Here is a 22,909-nt window from a genome sequence, read left to right as displayed (position 1 = left end):
GGTTACAGCGCAGTTTCAATTACAAAATGCTTATGATGCTAATTGAAATAAAAGTTCACTGGTATTACTGCGATTGGCTTTTTACTATTCTTATGTAAATTATTTATTATTATTATTGTTGTTATTATTATTATTAGTAGTAGTAGTAGTTGTAGTAGTAGTAGTAGTAGTAGTAGTAGTAGTAGTAGTATCACCTTTCAGTTCAATTCTCACAATTTGCAGTCAGTCTACAGCAACATTTCAGCTCTGGATTCAAGCCACCAAACAAAAAATGTAAAATTTTGTAAAGTTTAATACAATAAGTAAAGAATGTTGAGTTACAGTAAGGCATATTCAACCACAATATAAATAGTAACCACTAGATGGTCCTAAATCCCTCCCAGTGTACCTAACGACTGACACTGAACAGCAATTACATCTTCCCTTTAACATATGGTAATTATTTTACATGTTTTTATACATTTACATCTGTTGTGTCTTGTAAATATTATGCTTACTGTTAACACGATGTAGTAGTTTCACTGGCACAGAAACACGTTGTAATTTACATTAGAAAAACAGTTTTAACGTTGTCAGATTGAAGATGTCTTTTCTGTAGACTCAGGGAACAAGCCCCTCGTAGTCAATCCTTCACAGTGCTTAGACTTTGATGTGAGATTATCGGGCCTCAACTCTGGGACACAAGGTCACCACTCTCTCACTGGCTCACTCTGACACCACCCCCTGTTCTTGGCCCCCAAACTGATCCTGTGTCCTGCGCTTAAGTCAAATCTGAGTTAAAGGTCCCACCTGGTTGTCAGACAAGGCCGCGTCCCATTTGAATTGAGACATCCACTTTTAAATCCTTCTTTTCAATGTGTGTAGAGACCATTACACAGAATTAAAATACACTGAAAAGCAAAGTGAAAACAGTTTTAAGAGTAATTATTTCTTAAACAGCATGAAAATGTAACACCATCTGGGATTTTCAAGTTTTTGAATTTTGTTAAATGAATAGCTGAGCTTTTAGAATTACCCTTCATCTTTTCTCTTTGGTCCTTTTCAAATTAATATCTTTTATTTTTTATAATAAAAATGGACACATTCCAGTGGACTTCACAGATTTTTTTTGTCTTTACCTTCTTTGATTTTAAAGGGAGATTATTGGACAGCTTCTAGGAACAAGGTCAACAAGAGGTCACCATTCTCTCACTAGTTTGATGCCTCTCTTTCTCCTGCCACTCAAACTGATCCAGTCCACGTCTTCATCAGGGGAAGTCCTGTCCAGATGTCAAACATAAAAGGTGAAGGACTTCCACTGAGACGCTAACCTTTAAATCCTCCTTTTCAACAAATGAGAAAAGACACATTTACCAAATGAAGACAACAGCGTTTCAAATATGGTTGTTGCAATACATTTAAAGAGGAGTAAAATTTGATCGTGTAAAAATCCCTCTAGGAAACTGTACATCCTGTGATGCATTTGCTTGAAAAGCACTGCAAAGCTTTTTTTTTTACTGTATAACAAATACGTTTACGTTTTCACAAGCACCAAAAAAAAAAAAAGGTTGGAACCAGCAATCCATCAATCACAAAGCTTGAAACATAGACTACTATAGGCTATAGGGTATTTTTCACTCCCCATTTGTTGTTGTCGCTACCTATGCATCTAAAAAGATGATTTCTTTTTAAAAAATCCAAATTGTTAAGATATGTTGCCTATTGTTTTTAAGAAATCAAAGAGCAGATTATAATTATCATGAAAACCGTTTCCGACAGCGCAGGAGGCCATAGCGGCCACAAGAGGTCGCTGTTGAACACTATATTGTAAAACAAAAAAGCAGCTGGGTTTCTTTGTGTAATCCGTCTATTTTTCGAACAAATACACATTATATAATAATAAATATAACTGAAATGAAACAAAAACAATCTTTGAGACATTTTGTGAAATAACAGAGTCGCTCACATATTCCGTGTTGCATTTTTCTTATCTACAGAAATAGGAGAATAGGAGAAACACATTTGGTAACAGCGAACAAGTGTGAGTGCAATGTCACGGATCCTCATTTTAAAGTAGAGCTGAACAAAATCAGTCCTGATCCTAAAGTTACTGTACAGATGATCACTGAAGTTTCAGGTAAAATTCAGATAACAAAGGACAGGATATATGACAGAAACCACCACATACGGAGTTTGTGCTCAAGTAACAGGATAAAATAAATTACTGTAGAAAAACTCCTTTGTTTATAATATAATCTCTACAGTTGTTTTATTTGTATTTTTTTAATTTATAACCACATAGCTTTAAAAGGAGACCCATCAGTTTAAAAATCACATTGTAGTCCGTACATTGTTTTAAATAAAAAAAGTGACTATAAATAACTGGATTATTATTATTTATATATAGACAGTAAGTAAACTAATTCAGGAGAGCAGAGAAATTCTCAGCTCATGTGAAAGCCAGACGTTGTCAGCAGCGTTTCTGTGTTTTTGTAGTGCTCTTTAGCACAATGTGAGGTAAACCGACAGCCCATTTGTCACAAGGCCAGTAGCAAAGTCCAGGTAGTGAATATGGAATCTCATAGTTAGCGTCCAGGTAGGCTATCAGTGTGCTGCCATAGGCAACTGCCATCACGATGAGAATATGCCTGACAAACAAACAAATAAAAAATGATTATAAGTATGACTATGATAATATATAATAATAGTTGGTAAAAAAAAAATGGAAAGGAAAGGAAAGGCGATGAAAGGACTGAGCTGATGCCTACCAGAAACTGTGCAGGTAACAAAAATTGATCTGCTGCCAGAAGCTGCAGCCAACACGGTCACTGATCCAGCAGATGATGGCGAGAACCCACAGAGCTACAGAGACCTTGGCCAGACGTAGAGCCTTCTGGTCAGTGCAGCTGAAGAAAAAAAAAACAAAGTTATTGATAACAAAACACTGAAACCACAACAGTTAGACATTGAAAGGTGTCTGGAAGTCTATAGTGTTATACCATCTCATCTCCAGAACTAGTGTGTAGAGCAGGTGCAGACCAAAGCAGTTTAATGCGTAGGCGTTGGCAGTCGGTTTGACAAACGAAGATACCGAGGTGATGATGGTAATGGCCAGGACCAGACGTGAAAATGTTGACCTGTACAGGAGAATGAACACAAAGAGGCAAAACAATCAAGCTGACAAATTCCCAAAGGGAACCACTGTTGACAGTTTGTTTATTCTCTATTTGTTTAGATATTGGCACATTGAATATTCCAAGTGATTGACACTGGTTTCTGTTTTTTTCCTGCAGTTATTATTACTGGATCCATGATAGGAATTCAGTAGAATGTGTGAACTTTACATATAGAAAGACAAAAATTACCAGTTGCCAGTGTTCTGGTGGTATGGATCCAGCTGTGTTTAGTGGATCAGAGAGTTATAATCAGTGTTCTCACTGTATGTTTACATTGAATGCATTAGGATAAAAGAGAACAAATACACATTTCAGGGTGTGGTTCCATTTAGTCAGGACTGTGAGGTTTTTTTCTCTCTCCATGTGCTCATGAAAGTTTCATTTTTTGTCTTGATCAACATGTGGTTAAATATTAACATGGGTTTGGGTGGAGCTCCATCTTCTCACAATAGTGTGAACTTCTACCTGTCACATCCAGTTGGAGAGGAGTGGAGCAATAATGTGCCTTTGTGCCAATGACATGGGTACGGACTCGCCGCGGACACAGCTAAGGTTTCAGAGCCATTGTTATCGTGACATGATGGTGTGGCTTCACGTGAGTCCTTAGTAACACACTGAACTACAGAGTGAAGACCTGCTTCGTGTCAACTGTTGATGGTCCTATTCTAAACTTTTGGTTCCTTACCTGTCCTTTATAAAAGAAGGAAACAGTTTGCGGGGAAACCAGGTGGCGTATCCCACTGCCAGCACCCACAGGATGGACAGCTCGTCCAACATCTGGCCAACAAAACTGAGGGTCATGTGAAAATAAGCTGAGAACAGTCCTGAAAGAAGAAAAACGCTTTTAATGACAATAACGAATAAATAGACAAGCTTCACATTTTAACTTATCAGGAGTTAAAGAAGGGATAAAAAAACACAGACAGTCTTTATTCTCTATTATGCCGTGGATCGACATTAAAATCCAAAGTGTGAAATAATTAAAAAAAAAAACAATAACTGACCTACAAATATCATCATGATCCAAACCATGTGAATTGCCAGACTCCTCTCTTTGGCATAGGGATGCAGAAGGTAGAGCATGATGGGAGCAATGATGAAGAAAACAAAGCTGCTTATCTGCAACAGAAACAGTAAGCAACCAAATAAACAGTGTTATTTTTTGCATATATATGTTTTTATATATATGAAATATACATACAGATAATTAAAATATATTTGCAGGACTGACAGTGTTGAAGTACTCCACCACATGTTCTGAGTGTCTGTAGTTGTCTTCACACCAGTCGATTTCTGAGCTCTGGTAGGAGAACACACCTGCCATCTTTTCTCTGGAGAAGACGCCTGTCAAACAAAGAAAAGGGCAACATCAGCCCTACAGCATTAATATCCCACTGTGCTCCTGAATCTCTGCTCTTACTCCTGAGACCAGTCAGGTTTATGGTGTATTGGTCTATTGTGAGGATTTGGCTGATGTAAATGTTTCTTATCCCTCTTAAGTATCACTGCTTTTATGCAAATATGCCTAACCTGTCACCTGACAAAAACCGTCCTCCACCCCCACAGTCCCTGCCCCATTTCCAACACACATACTGTACTTTCACACCTCTGAAAGTTTGACACCCCTGACCGAGAGACATCCATTGCAAAATACGTGGGGTATTTTGCAATCATGTGGAGGCAGATGAACGCGACTAAGGCCACTGTGGCCACATTTAAAATTTTTATACAACCCCCCCCCAAAAAACGATAGCATTATTATAAGGTAAAATGTTAAATTATTGTGACAGAGTCAGATGAATGATTGAGTACAAGCCTGATCTTAATTTAGCCATCTTAGCACACTTTAGCACACCAAAATTGTCAAAACTGTTTACAGTAAACTCTAACAGAGATTTATTTACTACATGGATAAAAACTTAATTATTACACACTGGGTTGCTTAATAAATTTGCCTCAGTAGAAAAAGTATTAACACAGCAGAGACATGGCATGTATATTGGTATTTAGAGTCTGTCATATTAAACTATTATTGTCACAGATCAGATCAGATCAGCCTTCAATTAGATTACATTCAACTCTAATGTCCTTAAAAAAGAGCACTCAAACAAGGACATACAGTTTGTCATCTAACCAGATCTAACCACAATGAAATATTTTAAAATAATGAATAAAATATTAAAGAACATAAAACACTACAAACCCACAACTGGCCAACATCAAGGTGAATGACAATCGAAACCTTGCACTTAGACTCATTTCCGGAGTCTGTGGGTTTCAGACCTTTCCCTGGACGGTTTTCAAACACTATCAGAAATTTGAATAAATGTTTGAATGGATTTCATAAGATAGATGGCTGACTCTTACCTCTACTGCTGCTGAACTCTCACACTCCAGTGCGGTATTGTCACTTCACCTTCACATGAAACAACAGATGCAGCAGGTGGGCGGGGCTGAAACCCCTCCCATTTCTGTGTCATTGAGAAAAAAAAGACTGTAGTGGACTGAACCACGCCGTTGTTTCCACTGGGTATTACTGTAACACATGTATACTTTTCAACTGAGATCAAACACTCTATGGAGAGAGAAAAAAGAAGAAAAATAACCTATTTTTGTTAATGTTTACATTTTAATTGTTTTTAATCATTTAGAAATTGTAAACCGTAGGAAATACAGTATAGCACATACATACAAATATATGAATCGATAAAATATAAAAATATAAAATTGATGTATCAATTGCTTTAAAATCCCAACACATCAAGATACTTTAAAATACAAGAAATGTAACACTTTTATTTATATTCTTCTCTGTCGTCATAGATCACAAACATTTACTGACTTTAATTTATACAAAAGAAACATGTAAAAACAATTTGAAAATTGAAATTTTAAGTTTCTTTCCTCGTTTCTTCATTGGTAAAAAAATATATTGAATAACAAAACCTAGGCTAGTACAAATACATTTTCTTTTCTTTTTAAAATAGGTAAAAATTAAAGAGACATAACTACCATTATTACAAGCGACACAGTTGAAATGAATAAAACATCACTTAGAACTTTTTGACTTACCCTGGTACGTTGGAAATATCTGTACGCTAGCCACTAGTAAAGGTGGAGTCGTCTTTTGAAGTGACTCGCTGAGAGAACTTGATTCTCTGACATAAATTTTAACATTAGTAAACATTGTCCTGAAATGTTGAAGGTATTCTGTCATAAAACATGAGGTGAATTTTTTTTTTTTAATCAAGAAGAATAGTAACCTTCACTGATTATATATACTGTTTTTGCACAAATCCATCGTTTGAAGACAAACTCTAAGACAAACTTTGGCCGATGTAAGAGTCAATTTCACTGCACAGCTTCAGTACTGTCACAGTCTGTTCCTTGCACCTTCGCTCCTTCAATCTGCCCAATCGCTGCTACCTGTATGTTCAGCTGCACTCCCTTGACTCTTGCCAGATTGTCCTCGCTTCCAAATACACATTCCAGAACTTGTTATTTGATCCAGAACTGATCTGTCTAGGACATCGCCTTGTCTAAGCTTCGGTAAACCCACCAGTCTCCTGTTCTGGACTACGATCCCTGCCTGTTGTTTCCAGATCCTGCCTCATTTGCTAGCTGTAGCTGCTCTGTTTGCTTCCAACAAAGACGGGGTTTATCCTGACTAGGTTGTGCTGCTATTGGGTCCTTTCCATACCTGTGACAAGTACAGATGTTATTACTTGACATTACGTGGGTGATTAAGTCAAGAATACTGTTCAATGTCAGAGAGAAGCTTCAGGCTGATAAACACTGCAGACACTAAAAACCAGCACAGCACATTTTCAGGTCACTTTTCTATGAAGAGTGTAACTTTAGCTTTCTGTCACGTTCACTGAAGTAACGGCTCTCAGAAAGGTGTTGTTAAGAAGTTGGAGATCTTGTTGCCAGGTCATTATGAACAACATAACATAGTCCACGGCAACAGGAGACATGAAACCCGAGCAGCTCTTTGCATGGGGATGTGTGTGTTTTTAGGACCGTGTCCATAATGGTGACGTTTCCAATGATTTGCACATGCAGCAGTGATAAAATGTCAGCGTGCACCAACGGCTTCAATAGTCATGTGTCCACCGTGGCTGAAGCTCCTCGGTGCAAAGGTGAAGTCTTCACATGCAGGTTCTTTTCTAGGCAGCTGTTTTACATAAATTACACTTGTTTCCAAAACAAAAACACAGACAAGTCCACATGGATCCATGGAGTCTCCATCAAATCTTCTCTACGTAGTTACCAGGGAAGAGGCCTTCTCTGCCTCGAAACCTTCCCTTCCACCAGCCTGATGGATCTGCCGAGGGAATAACGGACAGAGAAACACATGAAACAGATCATAATTAGTGGTAATTAAAATGTCCCAATCTAAATGTGTGCTATACGTGCCATAGAAGACTAGAGTCTTCTATGGCACGTATAGCACTAGATCTAGATCACTAGAGTCACAGTATGTTAATGTGTGACACCAATAAGATCAATAGCAGTGGAGAAACTCTTCATCAAAACCAGAGTGATGTTTCTCCCTGTTAGGGACAGGCTGGATTTGAACCTTTCCACAAAACAAAACAGTAGTTTGGTGCTCACACCTTCTTGAATCAGGTCAATGATGTCGTTGACGTCGAAGCTGATCTCGTCTGTGTCCTGTCCGATGTATTGATACAAAGCTCGACATCGAGGTCCCTGAGGTTTAGGCTGTGGCTTTGGAGCCGGAGGTGGACGCTGACTGACACTCCTCCTCCTCTGTTGACTGTGTCGGAGTAAAAGTAGAATATGAGGAGAAAAAAAAACGACAGGAGATCAAAAAGACTGATGCACCAGACAGGTCAGATTTGGATGACGAGGCGTTAACTGATTTTTTTTGGGGGGGGTCTAGGTAACTCACATGGGGTTTGGATTTACTTGGGTTTGTACTTAGCTCTTCTTTAAACTGTGATCCCAGGTCACATAGGTCAAAGGTCACAGCAGCTACCTGAATGAATTATAATCTTTCTTTTATGTCCGTTCATTTCTTATCCCTTGCTAAATAAACATTATTATCTGGCTTCCAGACAGTTAAGCCTCACCTTGACAAGCCCAATTCACACAATAGGGCTCTTTAGACTATCAAGTTCACCCACTGGTTCTACAGGGACTGTTCCCTCTCTCTCTCTCTCTCACCCTCACCCTCACACCCATTCTTTCCCTCATTGTTTTGGTGCCGTGGTCCTGTGGCCAAAGTGCAATATATGTAATATTGCACTTTGGCCACAGGACTGGTCACGGTATGAGTTTGTGGCCCCGAGTTTTTAAACCTTGTAATCTTAAATTCAAAATATAGAAAAAAAATCCACTTTGTAAAAAAAAACAAAACAAGATTTTTCCAACTATATTTGCTCTTGAAAACAGATGTTTCTCACCCAGACATGCCCTGGTCTGGCACATTCAGGAAATCCAGGTTTCCCTGGTTGTACTGGTTGTGTGTGGGAGTTCGCTGAGTCTTCTGGAATCCCAGTTTGGGTAGGGCGGCGTTGGGTGGACGGACCTGTTTTTGTGGGGACGAATACATGATTTCCGATTGCTGGCTGTGACTGGATCTGGAAAACTGTGCCGCTCCGTTCTGGTGAGCTGAGGAGAGAAAAGGAGGTTAAAGGGGTTAAACTAACGCCCTGAACTGGATCGACTTGTTAGTGAATCCGTGTAACACAGATATTAACTTACAAATCCAGTTTGGAAACCATACAAAGACAGGAAGAAGTACTACTGAACACCATTACTGCTCCACTTTTTACTTTTGGTGTATTTTGACATTTTATCTCCTTCTTATTATATTATATTATATTTTTATTCCAAACTCTAAGAAATATGGTATTCTCAGATGTAAACACTTACAGGAGTGTTTAGATTTAAATGGACTGATGTAAACACTTCTTACAGGAGTGTTTAGATTTAAATGGAGACTATGTAGCAAAATAGTTTTAAAAATATTTTCAACATGTCTGACAACTTTTTGACTTATGTCTCATGAAAGCTGCTTAATAAACTTTTTTAAATGATAAATACAAAATATTGAAATATGACCAGCACACTTTGCTCATTTGCTCATGTCACAGTTTAAACTGAGGATTTAATTGGATTAATACCAGATTATAAATGGAATTTTTTTAAATCTGTTTTTAATATGTGTTTTTTAGCTTAATTATTTTTTTCTACTTTTGAAGAAAGAGCCGTTACCTTTGCCTGTATTATGGTAGCCCCTTCTACCCTGGGACAGAGGAGCACCCTTCTTGGTCGGTTCTGGTGAAATTAAGGACTCACAAAATAAAAAAAAAAAATCACCCACAACAAACACAATATCTGTATTCAAAATGTTGACTTTTCTACACACTTGAAGACTTCGGAAGACCATCTCCTATTGTGATGGCGAGGGTCTTCCCTCCAGGTTTAAGTTCGGCCAGATCTCCTTGTCCTCTCTGGAAAACCACGACCCTGCAGCCTCCTCCGCCCCAGCCCTCCTTCTTCACTCTAAACTCCAGCCTGGAGTGGCAGAAAAGTACAACGGTTGTTCATGCACAGGCTTCTGTACAAATACAGACCAGGTCGGGTGAATGTGGAGGTGCTGGTCTACCTGTCCATGAAAGAGATCATCAGTTTTTGCTTGGTAACGTCCTCAAAGCGTTTGGACAGCAGACTGAGGAACTCTGTCTTAAAGTTGGACTCCAGCAGGCTGTCGTACTGGGCCTCGTGCAGGATGAAAAAATCATCTTGTCTTGTACTAAAGGTAAAGATGACAATAATTAAAGAAAAAAAAATCAACAACATGTTTTGTAATGATTTTCTAATAAACTGGATATTCTAATAAAATACATCTTATCTCAGTAGTTTGTATTGTTTTACTTGGTGGACACAAGCTATTTAGCTATTTATTTGTGATATAAGATAATAAATTAACACTCAGAATCTGAAAGTTGAAGAAAAAAAATATTTGCAAATTATTCTCTGCAAATATTTTGACTTTTTGCTCTAAACCTACGGTACCTGAGGGAGACACTGGTGATGCTTCCAAACTCCAGTTTTCGTTTCAGCACCTCCTTGACCTGACCCTTCTCTGGCCCTTTCTTCACCTTCTCTCGACCAATCAGATAGATGCCTTTGGGGGTTAGGATTAAATCTCTTTTGATAGACTGGAACGTAAGGAGACACAACATAGAAGTGATTCAGTGGGAAATAAACCTTTCAACAACCACACAAGTTGACTCAAGTTGAGTAAGGAAAATAGTCAGGACTTCTTAGAAAAACTAACAACATATAAGTGATTTAGTGGAATATACATTTTTCAAAAGCAACAACCACACATCAAGTTGAGTAAAATAGTCAGGACTTCTTAGAAAAACTATGGAAATAATCCTTGAATACTGATGAAGTACTTGTGCAGAAGTAGAAATTGTGCAATTTGCACGAGAAAAAGAAATCAGAAAATGAATATTGGTACTCTGTCCATCGGTCACATGATGGAGAGTTAATTCAAAAAGCTTTACCTTGAACCTGCGATCAAATTTGGTGACTGAATCAGCAAAGTCCACCCGCTCCCTCTTGGCCAGAAACTGTCTCAGCTCAGGCCTCTGCTCCAGACCCAGGTAGTCTCCAACAAAGTTCCTGTTGATGCTGTTCCTCCTCCGCTCTTTGGAGTTGTACAGGATGTCAGAGGCTACGAGTCACAGGAGAGGACGGACACACACAATCACAGTCACGATGTTAAACTTACAAAACCTAAAGAAGGATCAGGAGAGTCCACCGTTACTCACCCTCCTCTCTCATTTGTTCATATTTCTTCCTGGCATTGTATCTTCTCCAGGCCTTCTGGATGATCCTCGCAAACGTGTCAAACTTTCTCTCTCTCATCTCCTCCAGTAGGAACAGCTGAGGAAGAAGGAGGAGTTTGTGGAAGTCATTCATCAATAAATAAATCCTTAAATAAAATTGGATCATTTGACTTTTAATTCTACACTGAATAAACCACATTATTAGGCACAAGATGCCTAGCTCCAACAATAAAAAAGTGCTGAAACTATTCATTATTTGTTACCGATTCTGGGTTCTTGACAAAGACTTTGGTGCGGCCCATCTGATACTGGTCATTATCCATGTTGACAGAGCGCAGCAGGTGCAGCACCCCCTGCTGCTCGGGCCCCCTCCAGCACGGCCAGGTCTCAGCCGTCAGAATGGCGTACCTGAGAAGTGAAGACAGTGAGAAAAGTCACTTCTTCCAACAACAGCACAGTCACACAGTGACCTGATCCATGATGAAAGTCTACCTTATCATAAACTTATTGAAGACCCGTCTGTACGCAAACCCAGCTCTCCTCACGCGAATGTTTTCCCGCAGTCCAAGGTACTCGACCTGATGTTTGACCCTAGCACCAGAGGAATGACATTTATTAATACATGCAAAAGAAACAGTGCAATTTGATTTATGCAATTGATTGTAGTTAAAACATCTGTGAGTTCTGGCTCTGTCAAAGTTAACATTTGTCCAGTAGTCCTGGTACCGACCTGCTCTCCTCCCAGTCTCGGGGTCTTTTTGTCTCGTTGGGTTTAATACAGCGGATGTAATGTGGAGTGCACTTCATTAAGGTGTTGACCAGGTTGTTGGCTTGTTTCTGTAATAGAGAGGGAATAAAGTACAAAATTGTCAATAAAATACAAGTAGAGGAGCCTTAGGTTTGATACCGTACACTCAGTCTAAGTGGAAGACTCACTTTGATTTTAGAGCTGGCTGTGGTCGGCCGGCTTTTCTTATCAGTGTTGAGGTTTTCAGGAAACAAACTGCGGATGAAGTCACTGAGGAGGGAGAAGAAGGGTTTAACGTATTTTATGAACAACACTCTTTGTCAAATACAACATGAATATTTTTATGACTTATTATTAGAAATTAGAATATGACTACGTGACTTACTATTCGCTGCTTTGCATGAGCTCTATAAGGTCAGGGAAGAGAACGTCACGGTTCCTCTCACAGAAGCCGACGATATCGTATGACACCTGAGACAAAATAATAATAAAAAAAATTTTTTAAACAACAACAACTGTGATAGTTATTGTGCAGGTTTTCCAATTTAAATATTAATCATCCTTTCATGAGATATTATAGAAGAAGTCAGCCAGAGCATCTTCCTATGTTCACTGACTGTTTTTGAAGCACTTTTTTGTCATATATTAATAATACAACAAGTTTATTATAAACCACAAAAAAACAAAGTTTTTCTAAAAACAGAAATGTCACAAAATCCTTACTAAACACAGAAAACAAGACTAAAAACAAACAGACATTTACCCCAGTGGTAAATATCTGAGTGTACCAGATATGAGCAGCAATGTCTTTGTGCACGACCACGTTTACCTTCCCAGCATAGTGATGGATGACAAAGCCAGAATTCCAGTTGTTAAAATGTTCATGTGTCCCCACAGCGGCCTGGAGCTTCTGTAGCAGTGTGCTGTCCGCTCCGTCTCCTTTGGCGTGCATGGTGGCGCACACATCATCCAGGACGCTCATGATTCCAGGAGGACTCTGCACGGACAAGAGAGCCTCTGTGAAACCTTCACAACTCACACATAAAGAGGGTAAAAAACAAGTGACTCCTTACTTTATTTTCAATCAGGTCACAAACAATTTTGTTGTTAAAGTACTGGATGGCAGTCCACTTGATGCCCTCCTGGACGTACTCTTCCTGTTGAGGAAAGTAAAGAGAGAAAACAAGAGTTATGGAACAACTTACTCGTAATATTTAAAATGTATTTCAGCCTTTGAGGTAACAGTATACTACTCAATAATACATACATTGAAGTAAGCAGTAAAAAGAACTCCATACCTGCTCAGCCTTCAGAGTGAGTTCAATGAAGATCTGTTGCAGCTTCTCATTCACAAAGTTAATGCAGAACTGCTCAAAACCGTTTCTCTGCAGGAGAAGAGGGTGAAGTCAGATCTATTCAATGGTTCTCAAAGTGGGGGGGGGGCAGAGCTATTACAGGTCAGGTGGCACAGGAAGGCCAAATAATTTCATTTTTATTTAGGAGATCCCCAGCATATTCATAACCTACTGAAATGTGCACTGGAAAATACGAAAAAACAAACCTGGAATATCTCAAAGCCATAAATGTCGAGGACTCCAATGCCGAACTCTTCATAAGGTTTTTGGATGGCTTTATTGATGGCCTGGAATGGACAAAGTATAAAGTATGTAAACTGTGTTGAATGTCAGGATGAACTTCTTAATTTGAGTATATTTTACCTCAACCAGATAGTCGAATATCCGAGAATAGAGAGCTTTGGCCAGAGCATCACGGGTGTATGCAGCCTGCTCTTTGCTCAGGGTCACATTGATGGACTCAGACTTTCCTCCCCACTTTGAATCCATCTTCCTGCTGGTCAACTTGTCTTGCAGCCACTTAGGATCAATGCCCAGCAGATAGGCAGGAAACGCGAGTACTGGAGAAAAGTATTTTAAATTTCAGAATTATTGTAAATGTGTAAATAGCTATTTCACAATTTTATCTGTTTAAGTCTAGGTTATGAAAAATAGCTAAATCTGATACATGTATTAATAAAAATCACATGTTTTTGTCTCAGTCTCTGGTTTCAATCCCTCTTTTATAGAAATGAAACTCTGGTTTCAATCCCTCTTTTATAGAAGGAAGTTAAAAATTTAAAATCCCATTTAGGGGGAAAAAGATGACAAATCAGGATTTATAATGTGGTTGTCCCATCACTGTTGCCTCTTCATGGGATTTAACACATCCAACAATATTCATTTGTTGAACAGGGATTCAATGTGAACGAGCTGCCACTGCGTAGGCCGTCTCCAACAATAGTGCTTTTGACCTGATGGAAGCTAACTCGGGCGAATTTACCTTTTAGGTGTGTGCGTTTGTGAGAACATGCAAATGTGTGTACTGCCTTTACACACGAGTGAGGAAGCCTGCATGTGTTTTTGCCACTCACAGTCTGTGCTCTCCACCTGTCCGTAGTTTCCTGCCTCTATGAAGCTGATGTTGCCCATGTGCAGGATGCCTGCGATGATCTGCAGCACCTGAACCTGGATTTCTCCTGGGATCCCAATCACCTGCATGGCTTCCTGGAAAGATCATCAACGAAGCAGCAGTTTGCTCTGTTGTTTCCTGTGACTGTGTTGCTGCTATTTCACTGTGGTTATACTATGCATTACATGATTAAAAATGATGGCTTAAGTCTGGTGTGTAATGCCTTTATCTGCAGGACACTGCCCTCTGTCTGTGTTTTCTAGTCTTGTTGGTACTTTTTTAAGGTGTTAAAGGTGGCAGAATTGCAACTCATATGTGGGCTGAAGTTGAAAAAAAAAAAAACGTTAAAGACCCACACCAGGTCTGGGGGAGGGGAAAGGAGGAGGAGGGCTTGATAAAAATTTGAATTGGAAAAACAAAAATGAAAAATGAAAATGATCTGACAGTCAAATCTGTTATTCCATCGTGTACAAGGAAAGTTTCCAACAGTGTTTTTTTTAAATGTCCAGGGTTTGATTTACATTAAACACGAGGTTACTGTACTACACAATGTAGTTTTTGGTCATATTTAAGAATAATGAGCTACCTTGTATCAGATTCATTTTTTAAGTGTGTCTCAACTCTTCTTAGGTCTTCTAAATACCTTAAATTGTCTGGTGACCCTTTCAGACATGTTCTTAGTCTCATTAGCTTTTATTTAAATAGAGTATATAAAATAAAAAAATAAAAAAGTACCATAGTCTCTTTAAAGTCTTTGCTGTCATTGGTCCCGTCCACCTTGTAGGTCCCAGACTGGTTGAGGTAGAAGTAATAGTCAGGCGTCATGATGCCCAGGCCTTCTTTCTGTTGAGCATTAGTGCCCTCTATCAGCTGGAAGATGGCAGTGCAGGCAGAATATAGGTCAGATATTAAACATTGATAAAAAATAAATAAATAAAAAGATTAATAAATACATAGTTTTCTTCTCTTCTTGGCTAAATACATAGTTTTTTAGTTTTCTTCTCTTCTTGGCTTCTCACCTGATAGTAAATGTGGAAGTTCCTCTCATTCTCATTCTGACTCACCACCCTCGACTTCTCGAGCAGAAAGTTTGAAATTTTACCGCCGTCTGGCTCTCCTCCTCTGCTGAACTGAATTTCAAAGTATTTCCCCTGGTAGACAATAATCTCAGTCAACAATCTGAGGTGACAGGCATGAGACTGGCAAATGTCACGTCTGACACTGTGCAGCTGTGACCTACAGTACAGCAGCGTAGATACAGCAGAGATTAAACGAGAAGGTTTAAACAATTCTTCTTTTTTCCTTCTTGCTGATNCGTCAACAGGAAACATTACACATTAAGATATGCAACAATGGTGCACTGACATGGGTCATGTCAGGCTTGCTGTCTGTGGTTTCAGGGTGTGAAAGTAGAGCACTAATAGCCCACTGATGAGAAATGAGTGTGTTTTTAAGGCTGAATGTAAAAGCAACAATTTTACTGTGGAGAAATAATATTCATCTTCTGGAATCATGATGTCTAATTCAAGTTGTTGTGAACATATTTGGACTTTGCTGACATTAACTTTAATTTTATATATTAAAAAAATATGTTGCAAACATTTCTACCTTAAATGTAACGTGTGTAGAGCAGAGCTGTCAAAGACATTTTCACCGGGGGACAGTTCTCCTTGAAGGGCCAGTTGTAAAAATGGCAGACTATATAGATGTAACTACTCCATAATGTAATACAAAATGTTTCTGCAACTGATTTTTATTTATTCAAGTTACAAATATTGTTCATTGCAGTGTAATAAAAAACTTTTAATTCATCAGGTTAAGAAACTCATGGCTGCATGGAATTTATTAAATGCTTTTAAATGCTTTTTACCTCTTTTGGCTTTAGTTTTACCTGATACTTTGTCATTGTTGAAGTTGTTGTTTTTACCATTGATGTTTTGCTTAAACAACACCTAGAAATTTGACCCAGCAGAGTTGAACTGAAGACCCACATTCAGGTCAGAGGAAACACAAGAATCTCAACTGTGGAAATCAGGATTTCACTCACGAAACGACTTGAGTTGTTGTTTCTCACGGTCTTGGCGTTTCCAAAGGCTTCGAGCAAAGGATTTGATTGGAGGATGATATCTTTTACGTGCTGTCACACACACATACACACACACAGTGAGACACAGGTGACCTACACTACAGACAGTAACCAGAGCAGAGGTCAGTGCTGCTGTCTGTACCTGTACTTTTGATCCTCCTCCTGACACTTTGGAAATGTAGCCCATGATATATTTGGCAGCCACAGTCTTTCCTGCACCGCTCTCACCACTGCCACAACAACAACAACACAAATCTTAACAGCTGAGGTCTATCAAAGACAGCGTACCAAAACAGACTCACCCACCTTATGATGACACACTGGTTTTCTCCCTCGATCATCATGTTTCTGTACATGTTGTCCGTCAGGGCGTAAACGTGCGGGGGATTCTCATACTGGGCCTGGGAGGAGAGAGCAGATCTGTGACGACACCTGATCAACCATGATTAACGATGGTACGATGATGTTTTACTCACTGCTCCTTGATACAGTTCGATCTCTCTGTCTGTAAAATAAGGCATCTGTTTGAACGGGTTCACTGAAATCAACACAGGGCCGATGTATGTCTGAGCACTGAGGTCAAGAAACATGATGAAAATACTATGAGACTGATAAATACTCTACAAGTTTAACAATAAGTTAAGGTCTAGCGGCTTCTACAAAGTTCCATGTTGTCCAATAGTCCAGTCCAGTCTTCTTATCAATGTACTGCATTAAATTTTAGTCTAGGACGTCCACACTGGTTCTGTTCAAATCCTTATTTATTACATTTGTTCTCCTTATTAATAAAAAAGTGACCACATTTTTTTGTAGTTTTTGTAGGGTTGATTTAGTGAATAAAAATGTCATTATTATTATTTCATTCTGTCTTCTGAAAGACTAAAAATACAAATAAATGTTCATTGTGGAAATATCGGCATCATTTGTTGACTAAAGTTTTGAATATAAGTTTTCCTCCTTATGAAGGAAGTGAGTCGTTTATCTAAGAGTTTTAATCTTATTAACTCACAAACTGACACCGTCTATTAACAATGTTTAAAAAAAGCGCCATCAGCAGGTAGGATACAAAGATGTAGTCGTCCATGTATCGTTTCTTGAGGTTCTCCACGATGGCGTCCTCGGTGATCTTGGAGAGCAGCACCATGTCGTCCACGCCGCTCTGCTTCACATTCTGACTCTGCCAGTGGTACTTGGCCTGAATCACACACACACCAGAGAAGTAAGACGTCTTTGCTTTTTTAAACAAAACTCTTGAGAAAATCTTTAACTTATATTTATAGAGATATCTTAGAGTTTAACAAAAAAAATTTAAAATTAAACGATTTTTTATCAACAAAATATTAAAAAGCTTAGAAAAAGCTAAAGGTGAGCAAACACTATCAATTACTTGGCATAAAAACCAAAAAAGTTCTAATTTACTGGATATCTTCAGTAAAGAACCAACCTAAATGACAAATGATTTACGTAACAAAAATACATTTAAAAAATTTGCAAAAAAAAAAAAAAAAGACAAAAACACTGTATCTCTGAAGACAACAAATGTATTGGTGGAGGTATAAAAAAAATAAAAGCACAATGTGGTTGAGAGTGCAGGAAGCTGGGTCTTGTGGTCAGTCGTGCTGAGCTACCGTTCTAACTTTAAAATTCTAGAGAAGCAGCACTGAACCCAAGCTAATGTTGGACTGAGCAAGGTTAAGATACAGTGACGAACCTCTACCATCTCATTACAAAATAAATGTACGTAGTTGTTACACCTTCATCATGATTTTGCATCTTTTCTTGACATTTCTAACTTGGTTTAGTCACTAACCAAACCAAGTGTAAAACTTAGACACCCACCCGTTGTTATTGACTTTTTGTTTAAAAAGGTTTTTTGTCATATTTATTTACCTTGATTAGTCATGAATACATTACGATTAATCACGACTTATCGCGATTAACCTACAGCGCCCTTGTGATTAAGCCAACTTCTAGTATCTATTGACAGCCAGGTAAGTTGGGTTTGGCATTGGAAATATTTCCTTACACACCTATTTAAATAATACTGCACTGTGGCTTTTTTAGAGGTCCCTCTAGTGGATGAACTTTTACTTTTCTTCAGTTTTTTTTTTTCCCGTCTTTCTTTGATGTGTGAATGCTTTTCTTTGACAGAGTGGTTAAACTGTGGTCTGAGGCTTTTACCTTACTTGTCATTCAGAGGAAAACTGTGAAGGATCACTGGAACCCAGTACAGTGTAAACTGTCTGACAACTGTCTGACAGTGATCCTTTGCTCTAACATCAGCTGTTCTTTAAATTCATTTTTTAATAACTGAAGTGTGATACAGCCCCGGGGTATCACCCACAGCTTTGACAACTTATGCCACTATATTTTTGTCATGTGTTGTTATCATTTAGTTCAGTTTCCCAGCCTTTTTGTGAGCCAGAGCACATACATATCATCGGGAAAAACCCGACAGCACACCATCAGTTTAAATGACTTCATAATTGACTCAAATCTCGACCCTGTTTAATTGAAGACAACACTGATATACTGGCAGGAATTGAAGAAAGACACTCACAAAAACACTCACTTCAACAGCTCTGATTATTCTTTTTTTAGTTTCCATAGCTATCTGCTGCCACCTAGCAGAAGAGGATTTAATTGTTCTGCCTGGAATCACTGGTTTAGTTGGCCCAGTTTCTCAACTCTCAAAAATGAAGGATTTTGAAATAATTAAAAATGACTGAGGGCCACAGTGTTATCGTTCAAAAACCTCTCATGTAACATCACACCCTGATGTTCTAAAATGATCTTTGAATCATTTTTATCAACACCAAAAATAAATGTAAATTATCACCAGATAAATCACCCAGAATGTTGAGGAACCACAGGGTTGTTTTACAGGTGACAAAACGTCACCATAAAAGCACCACAGAAAAAACAAAAACCAGAAAAAAAGGACAGCTCTTTGAAACCCTGCTGATTTTTTTTTCTCTCTAAGATTTGTGTAAGCAGTGTGAGGAAGTGTTGTGACAGGCCTCTTCTGTTATCCATTTCCTCCTCACACGACTCATTGCTGCCTCTTGTGAAACTCTCTGAAGCGTGAACAGTACATGCTCCTGCGACGACATCTATCAATCCTGACGCTACTGCACATCCACATTCACTGGCACAAACTTCAACACACATTCACACACATATACCATAACATTTTTTCAGCTTTTCAGCCCTTGTGGCAGAAAGACAGGGCGATGCTAAGTCACTGTGGTTGAAAGCTGAAAACATTAAGGTCATGACTTGAATCATCTTTATGTTCATTGTGCTAAAAAAAAAAAAAAAAAAAAAAAGAGGAACCCAACCCTGCTGCTGCAGAGAAGGAACCAGTCATAGTTATCTCCATTTTAAAAGTGGTAACTTTAAATATCTCTTTTTGCTTGTGGATGACAGTAACATTACCATGAATTCATATTTCCCACTTTACACAAGAAAAAATATAAAATATAAATATAGGGATAAACAGTCAAATTTAACTAAACCAAAATTTCAATTTCCTGAAATCAGATCCACAGATTACACACAGATATGACATAAAATCACCTCATATTACAGTCCATTAAATCATACTACATTATAATATTGTACATTGTACAATTGGGTCATCACAGACATCAATTATTCAACAGTGAAAATAAAAGTTGTGGTACCGTACCATTGTTCCTGTCCGCTGGGCCTCTCCTCCTCAGGTATCTACTCGTCACACAGTGTGTATTTGTGTGGTTGTGTGTCTGTGGTCAAATTCCACAGGTGGTCCTCCTCAGACTGGGGCCATCACACAGCAGGAACTTCAGAGCACAAAGGAGCCGACCCCCTACAAGACAAGACATCCAGTGCAACATTTAAAAAACCTACTTCCTCATCCTCGTATGAAACAAGAACTGATCTCTCTCACACACACACACTCACACACACACACAGATATACTTACTTACTCTGCGGTGTCAAAACAGTCAATTCTGTATTTCTGTGCTGTTCAATTATCAGACACAGAGGCTGAAATGTTGACACCGGTCCCAGCCTCTGTGTCAGCCAATCCACAAATTAGTCAGCCTCTTCATTTGAACAGCGCACACACACAGGTGAAGATGGAAACAACAACAGCAAGTGCAAAACGATAATTACATTCAGTTGCCAAATGATGGTCTGTGCAGTTGTGAGTTGGCAGCCCCACCCAGGCTGTGGTTGCCTCATGTTGTGTTTGTGTCGTCAGAGGAGCTGCTGCTTCTGACGCCCACAATAACTGATGCAGGTTCACACCGAGGGAACACCTATATCCTGCACTGCAAACAAATCTGGTCTGATGTTCACGGTTTCCTGACCTGAGGTTTCCATGTGTCCATCATTTAACGGATCATATTTTCTAGACTATAAGTCTCACTTTTTATTCTTCCTTCATCTGGGTTTGAGACTTAAATTCAGGTGCGACCTATATATTAAAATATATAATTTCACGTTTGTTATTTTCACACTGACAGCGACTTATAGTCCAGAAAATACAGTAAATACTTTGATTCATTGTGGCTGTTTAGTCTGTAACTGGAGGCTGTTCAGAAACCAGAAGACCAAGATCACTGTCTCAACTGTCAAAATTCATGTTTCTAAATTTGATGTCCTTTTCCACAGACTATACCGCTCCAGCTGTATGCAAGCAAACAAAATACTGTCTTTCATCTAGTTTTTTTGTCTTAATTTGTAACCATTAAAACTGGAAATCATCAAGAACATTCATCACCGGGTTCCCATCAAACATTAAACTTCAACCAAGTCTAATTTTAGGTCACATGACCTGTCAGTTCAAACAATGGCGTTGGTTGAAATTTCACTGCATGCAAAGATCTGCTGTTCTGGACTCTTAAAAAAGAAGACATTTGAATACACAGCAACAACACTTCCTGTAGCTGTGTGAACAACCAAAAAAAGTACATCAGTGATCACTGACATTGTTTTCAGAACTGAAAGTGTGCTACAAGGGTCAAATTAAAGGTTTGCTTCCTGCCTCTACATTAATGGATAACTGAAAAACCAGATATTCAGGCTGGTATGGATCAAATCGGAGACGTCTCAGTCCGACAGGGACAAAAACAGAAGTCACTGGTTTAACTTTTCCTCCAGCGATTCATCCAGAAATAGACAACCATCACTGATGACCTCAGCATCTGTCTGGATCATCGAGAGGAAAGAGTTCAGCAGAAACAAAGCAAAGTGACAATCAGTGGATTCAGCCCACACAACTGAGACGGACAAAGACAAAACGTTGGTTCTAGATCAACGATGCACCGTTTTTAATCAGTGAAATAGTTCTTTTTTTTTATGTACACAAACAGAAACAAATGGATTCACCTATATTTAACAAAAACAATATATTTCATATTAAAATTTAAATGTAAAAAAACTGATTTCTGTCTATTTATTTATTTATTCACTCATGTTTGTTTCTGGATCAGTGTAAAGCTTCAACAAAAGCCTTGGCAGACTGAGAGAAAGTCTCCGGTACATACACTGAATTTTTAAAAATCTCTAGCAGTTCCATTGAAAAACATGATGATGGTGACTGTAAATAAAAAGTTATTAACAGTACCACTATAACATTTCCTTATCCCAAAATAAGAGCAGTGTGATTGATCCACGTCCTGTGGATTCAACAGATGACCTGTGTAAATGAAATTAAAAAAATAAAATAAAAACGTTCTGTATGAAAGTTAGCAGGAAAAGTCAACACAGTGTTAAAGCACAGCTGCTTTGAGAATTAGGATGAATGAGTGTGGAAACCAAAAGTGTTTTTTTTTTTAAATAATGAACCTAGAAACCAAAAAAACATCAAGCAGCATTTTAGGAAAAACATTTTTTTTGGTCCATAAAAACAAGATGTGGATAACATTACAAACATGTGGCCCAGACTAAGTCGATATGGCACATGTGTGATATGTGAAAATGTGAATAATGTACCACAATCTTCAACCTAACCGTGGGTCTGTGGGTGTTATCTGACTCTACCTAGTGACCCAGACCTGGCTGATGAAAAGCCCAATATGGCTAAAACAACGTTCCACCCAACCACAGCCTCTTTACGTAACAAACAGAACACATGAGAGTGTCCTCAAACTGAAAAAAAAAAATAACATTAACTCAGAGTGACAACATTAATGATACAATAGCACCAATCCAAACAACAGAAGCACCCAGAAGGAAACGGCATTTGTTGTGAACAGGGATGAGTGTGACATTTGTCACACGTTAGACTCAGAGCGCAGCGATGACATCAGACATCTGATGCTTGATCATCAGCGGAGACCAATATTCTAAAGATACCCACAGGCCCATAAACAGCTGAAGCTGCACCTTTAAAAAAAGTCATTAACTTTGGGTCATGTGATGTCCTTCCTGTTAATGTGTGACCATATTCAGTAATAGTATCAGGCCTGCATCTGTAAAAGGACAAAAGAGAAAAAAAGACTTCATACAGTATATACAGGGAAGTCCAGCCTGCACGTCGATGTATCTGTGAGTCTGTCACTCTCTTTCAGGATGAAGTCAGGTTTCTTTAGGATGTAAATTTATACATTGAGTCATCTCAATCTCAATC

The 22,909-nt window shown here is 38.6% G+C and overlaps 2 protein-coding genes across 3 annotated transcripts; both read right to left on the bottom strand.

The window, feature by feature from the left end:
- Positions 1-2,283: 2,283 nt before the first annotated feature.
- Positions 2,284-5,783, bottom strand: acer1 (alkaline ceramidase 1). The gene is made up of 7 exons (XM_008332387.3): positions 5,523-5,783; positions 4,387-4,499; positions 4,160-4,274; positions 3,841-3,979; positions 2,979-3,116; positions 2,748-2,885; positions 2,284-2,627 (listed from the first exon to the last, which is right to left on the bottom strand). The coding sequence occupies exons 2-7, from the start codon at positions 4,477-4,479 to the stop codon at positions 2,450-2,452; spliced, it is 801 nt and encodes a 266-aa protein (XP_008330609.1). The 5' UTR covers positions 4,480-4,499; positions 5,523-5,783; the 3' UTR covers positions 2,284-2,449.
- A 604-nt stretch (positions 5,784-6,387) lies between these two features.
- On the bottom strand, positions 6,388-20,469 carry myo1f (myosin IF). Of its 2 annotated transcripts, none has more exons than XM_008332399.3 (29): positions 20,255-20,469; positions 19,979-20,137; positions 17,354-17,482; positions 16,764-16,853; positions 16,594-16,688; positions 16,430-16,517; positions 16,249-16,338; positions 15,221-15,352; positions 14,937-15,071; positions 14,164-14,296; positions 13,454-13,650; positions 13,297-13,377; positions 13,034-13,120; positions 12,809-12,892; positions 12,565-12,732; positions 12,121-12,206; positions 11,924-12,005; positions 11,718-11,824; positions 11,480-11,578; positions 11,251-11,395; positions 10,970-11,084; positions 10,703-10,872; positions 10,203-10,348; positions 9,793-9,939; positions 9,553-9,701; positions 9,399-9,461; positions 8,585-8,792; positions 7,775-7,935; positions 6,388-7,482 (listed from the first exon to the last, which is right to left on the bottom strand). In XM_008332399.3, exons 2-29 carry the CDS (start codon positions 19,979-19,981, stop codon positions 7,406-7,408), a joined length of 3,267 nt encoding a protein of 1,088 aa, XP_008330621.1. In that variant the 5' UTR covers positions 19,982-20,137; positions 20,255-20,469; the 3' UTR covers positions 6,388-7,405. The 2 variants fall into 2 exon arrangements, with proteins under 2 accessions (XP_008330621.1, XP_024909556.1); XM_025053788.1 differs by having other exon boundaries at positions 20,259-20,469.
- Positions 20,470-22,909: the final 2,440 nt, after the last annotated feature.

Source organism: Cynoglossus semilaevis, chromosome 2 (genome assembly GCF_000523025.1).
Source record: "Cynoglossus semilaevis isolate Cse_v1.0 chromosome 2, Cse_v1.0, whole genome shotgun sequence".
NCBI lineage: Eukaryota > Metazoa > Chordata > Actinopteri > Pleuronectiformes > Cynoglossidae > Cynoglossus > Cynoglossus semilaevis.
The sequence above is the reverse complement of the archived record's forward strand: the minus strand, read 5'-3'. Positions and strand labels throughout refer to the sequence as shown.

Bases quoted from the DNA above. Each gene is read 5' to 3' on its own strand.
- acer1 (XM_008332387.3), bottom strand. From the start codon at position 4,479: ATGGCAGGTGTGTTCTCCTACCAGAGCTCAGAAATCGACTGGTGTGAA. The intron at 4,275-4,386 runs GTCAGTCCTGCA...TTTCTGTTGCAG, and splicing joins TGGTGGAGTACTTCAACACT to ATAAGCAGCTTTGTTTTCTT. The intron at 2,886-2,978 runs GTATAACACTAT...TTTTTTCTTCAG, and splicing joins CTAGTTCTGGAGATGAGATG to CTGCACTGACCAGAAGGCTC.
- myo1f (XM_008332399.3), bottom strand. The intron at 16,689-16,763 runs GTGAGTAAAACA...CTCTCCTCCCAG, and splicing joins TCGAACTGTATCAAGGAGCA to GCCCAGTATGAGAATCCCCC. The intron at 11,085-11,250 runs GTAACAAATAAT...CTTCTTCCTCAG, and splicing joins TTGTCAAGAACCCAGAATCG to CTGTTCCTACTGGAGGAGAT.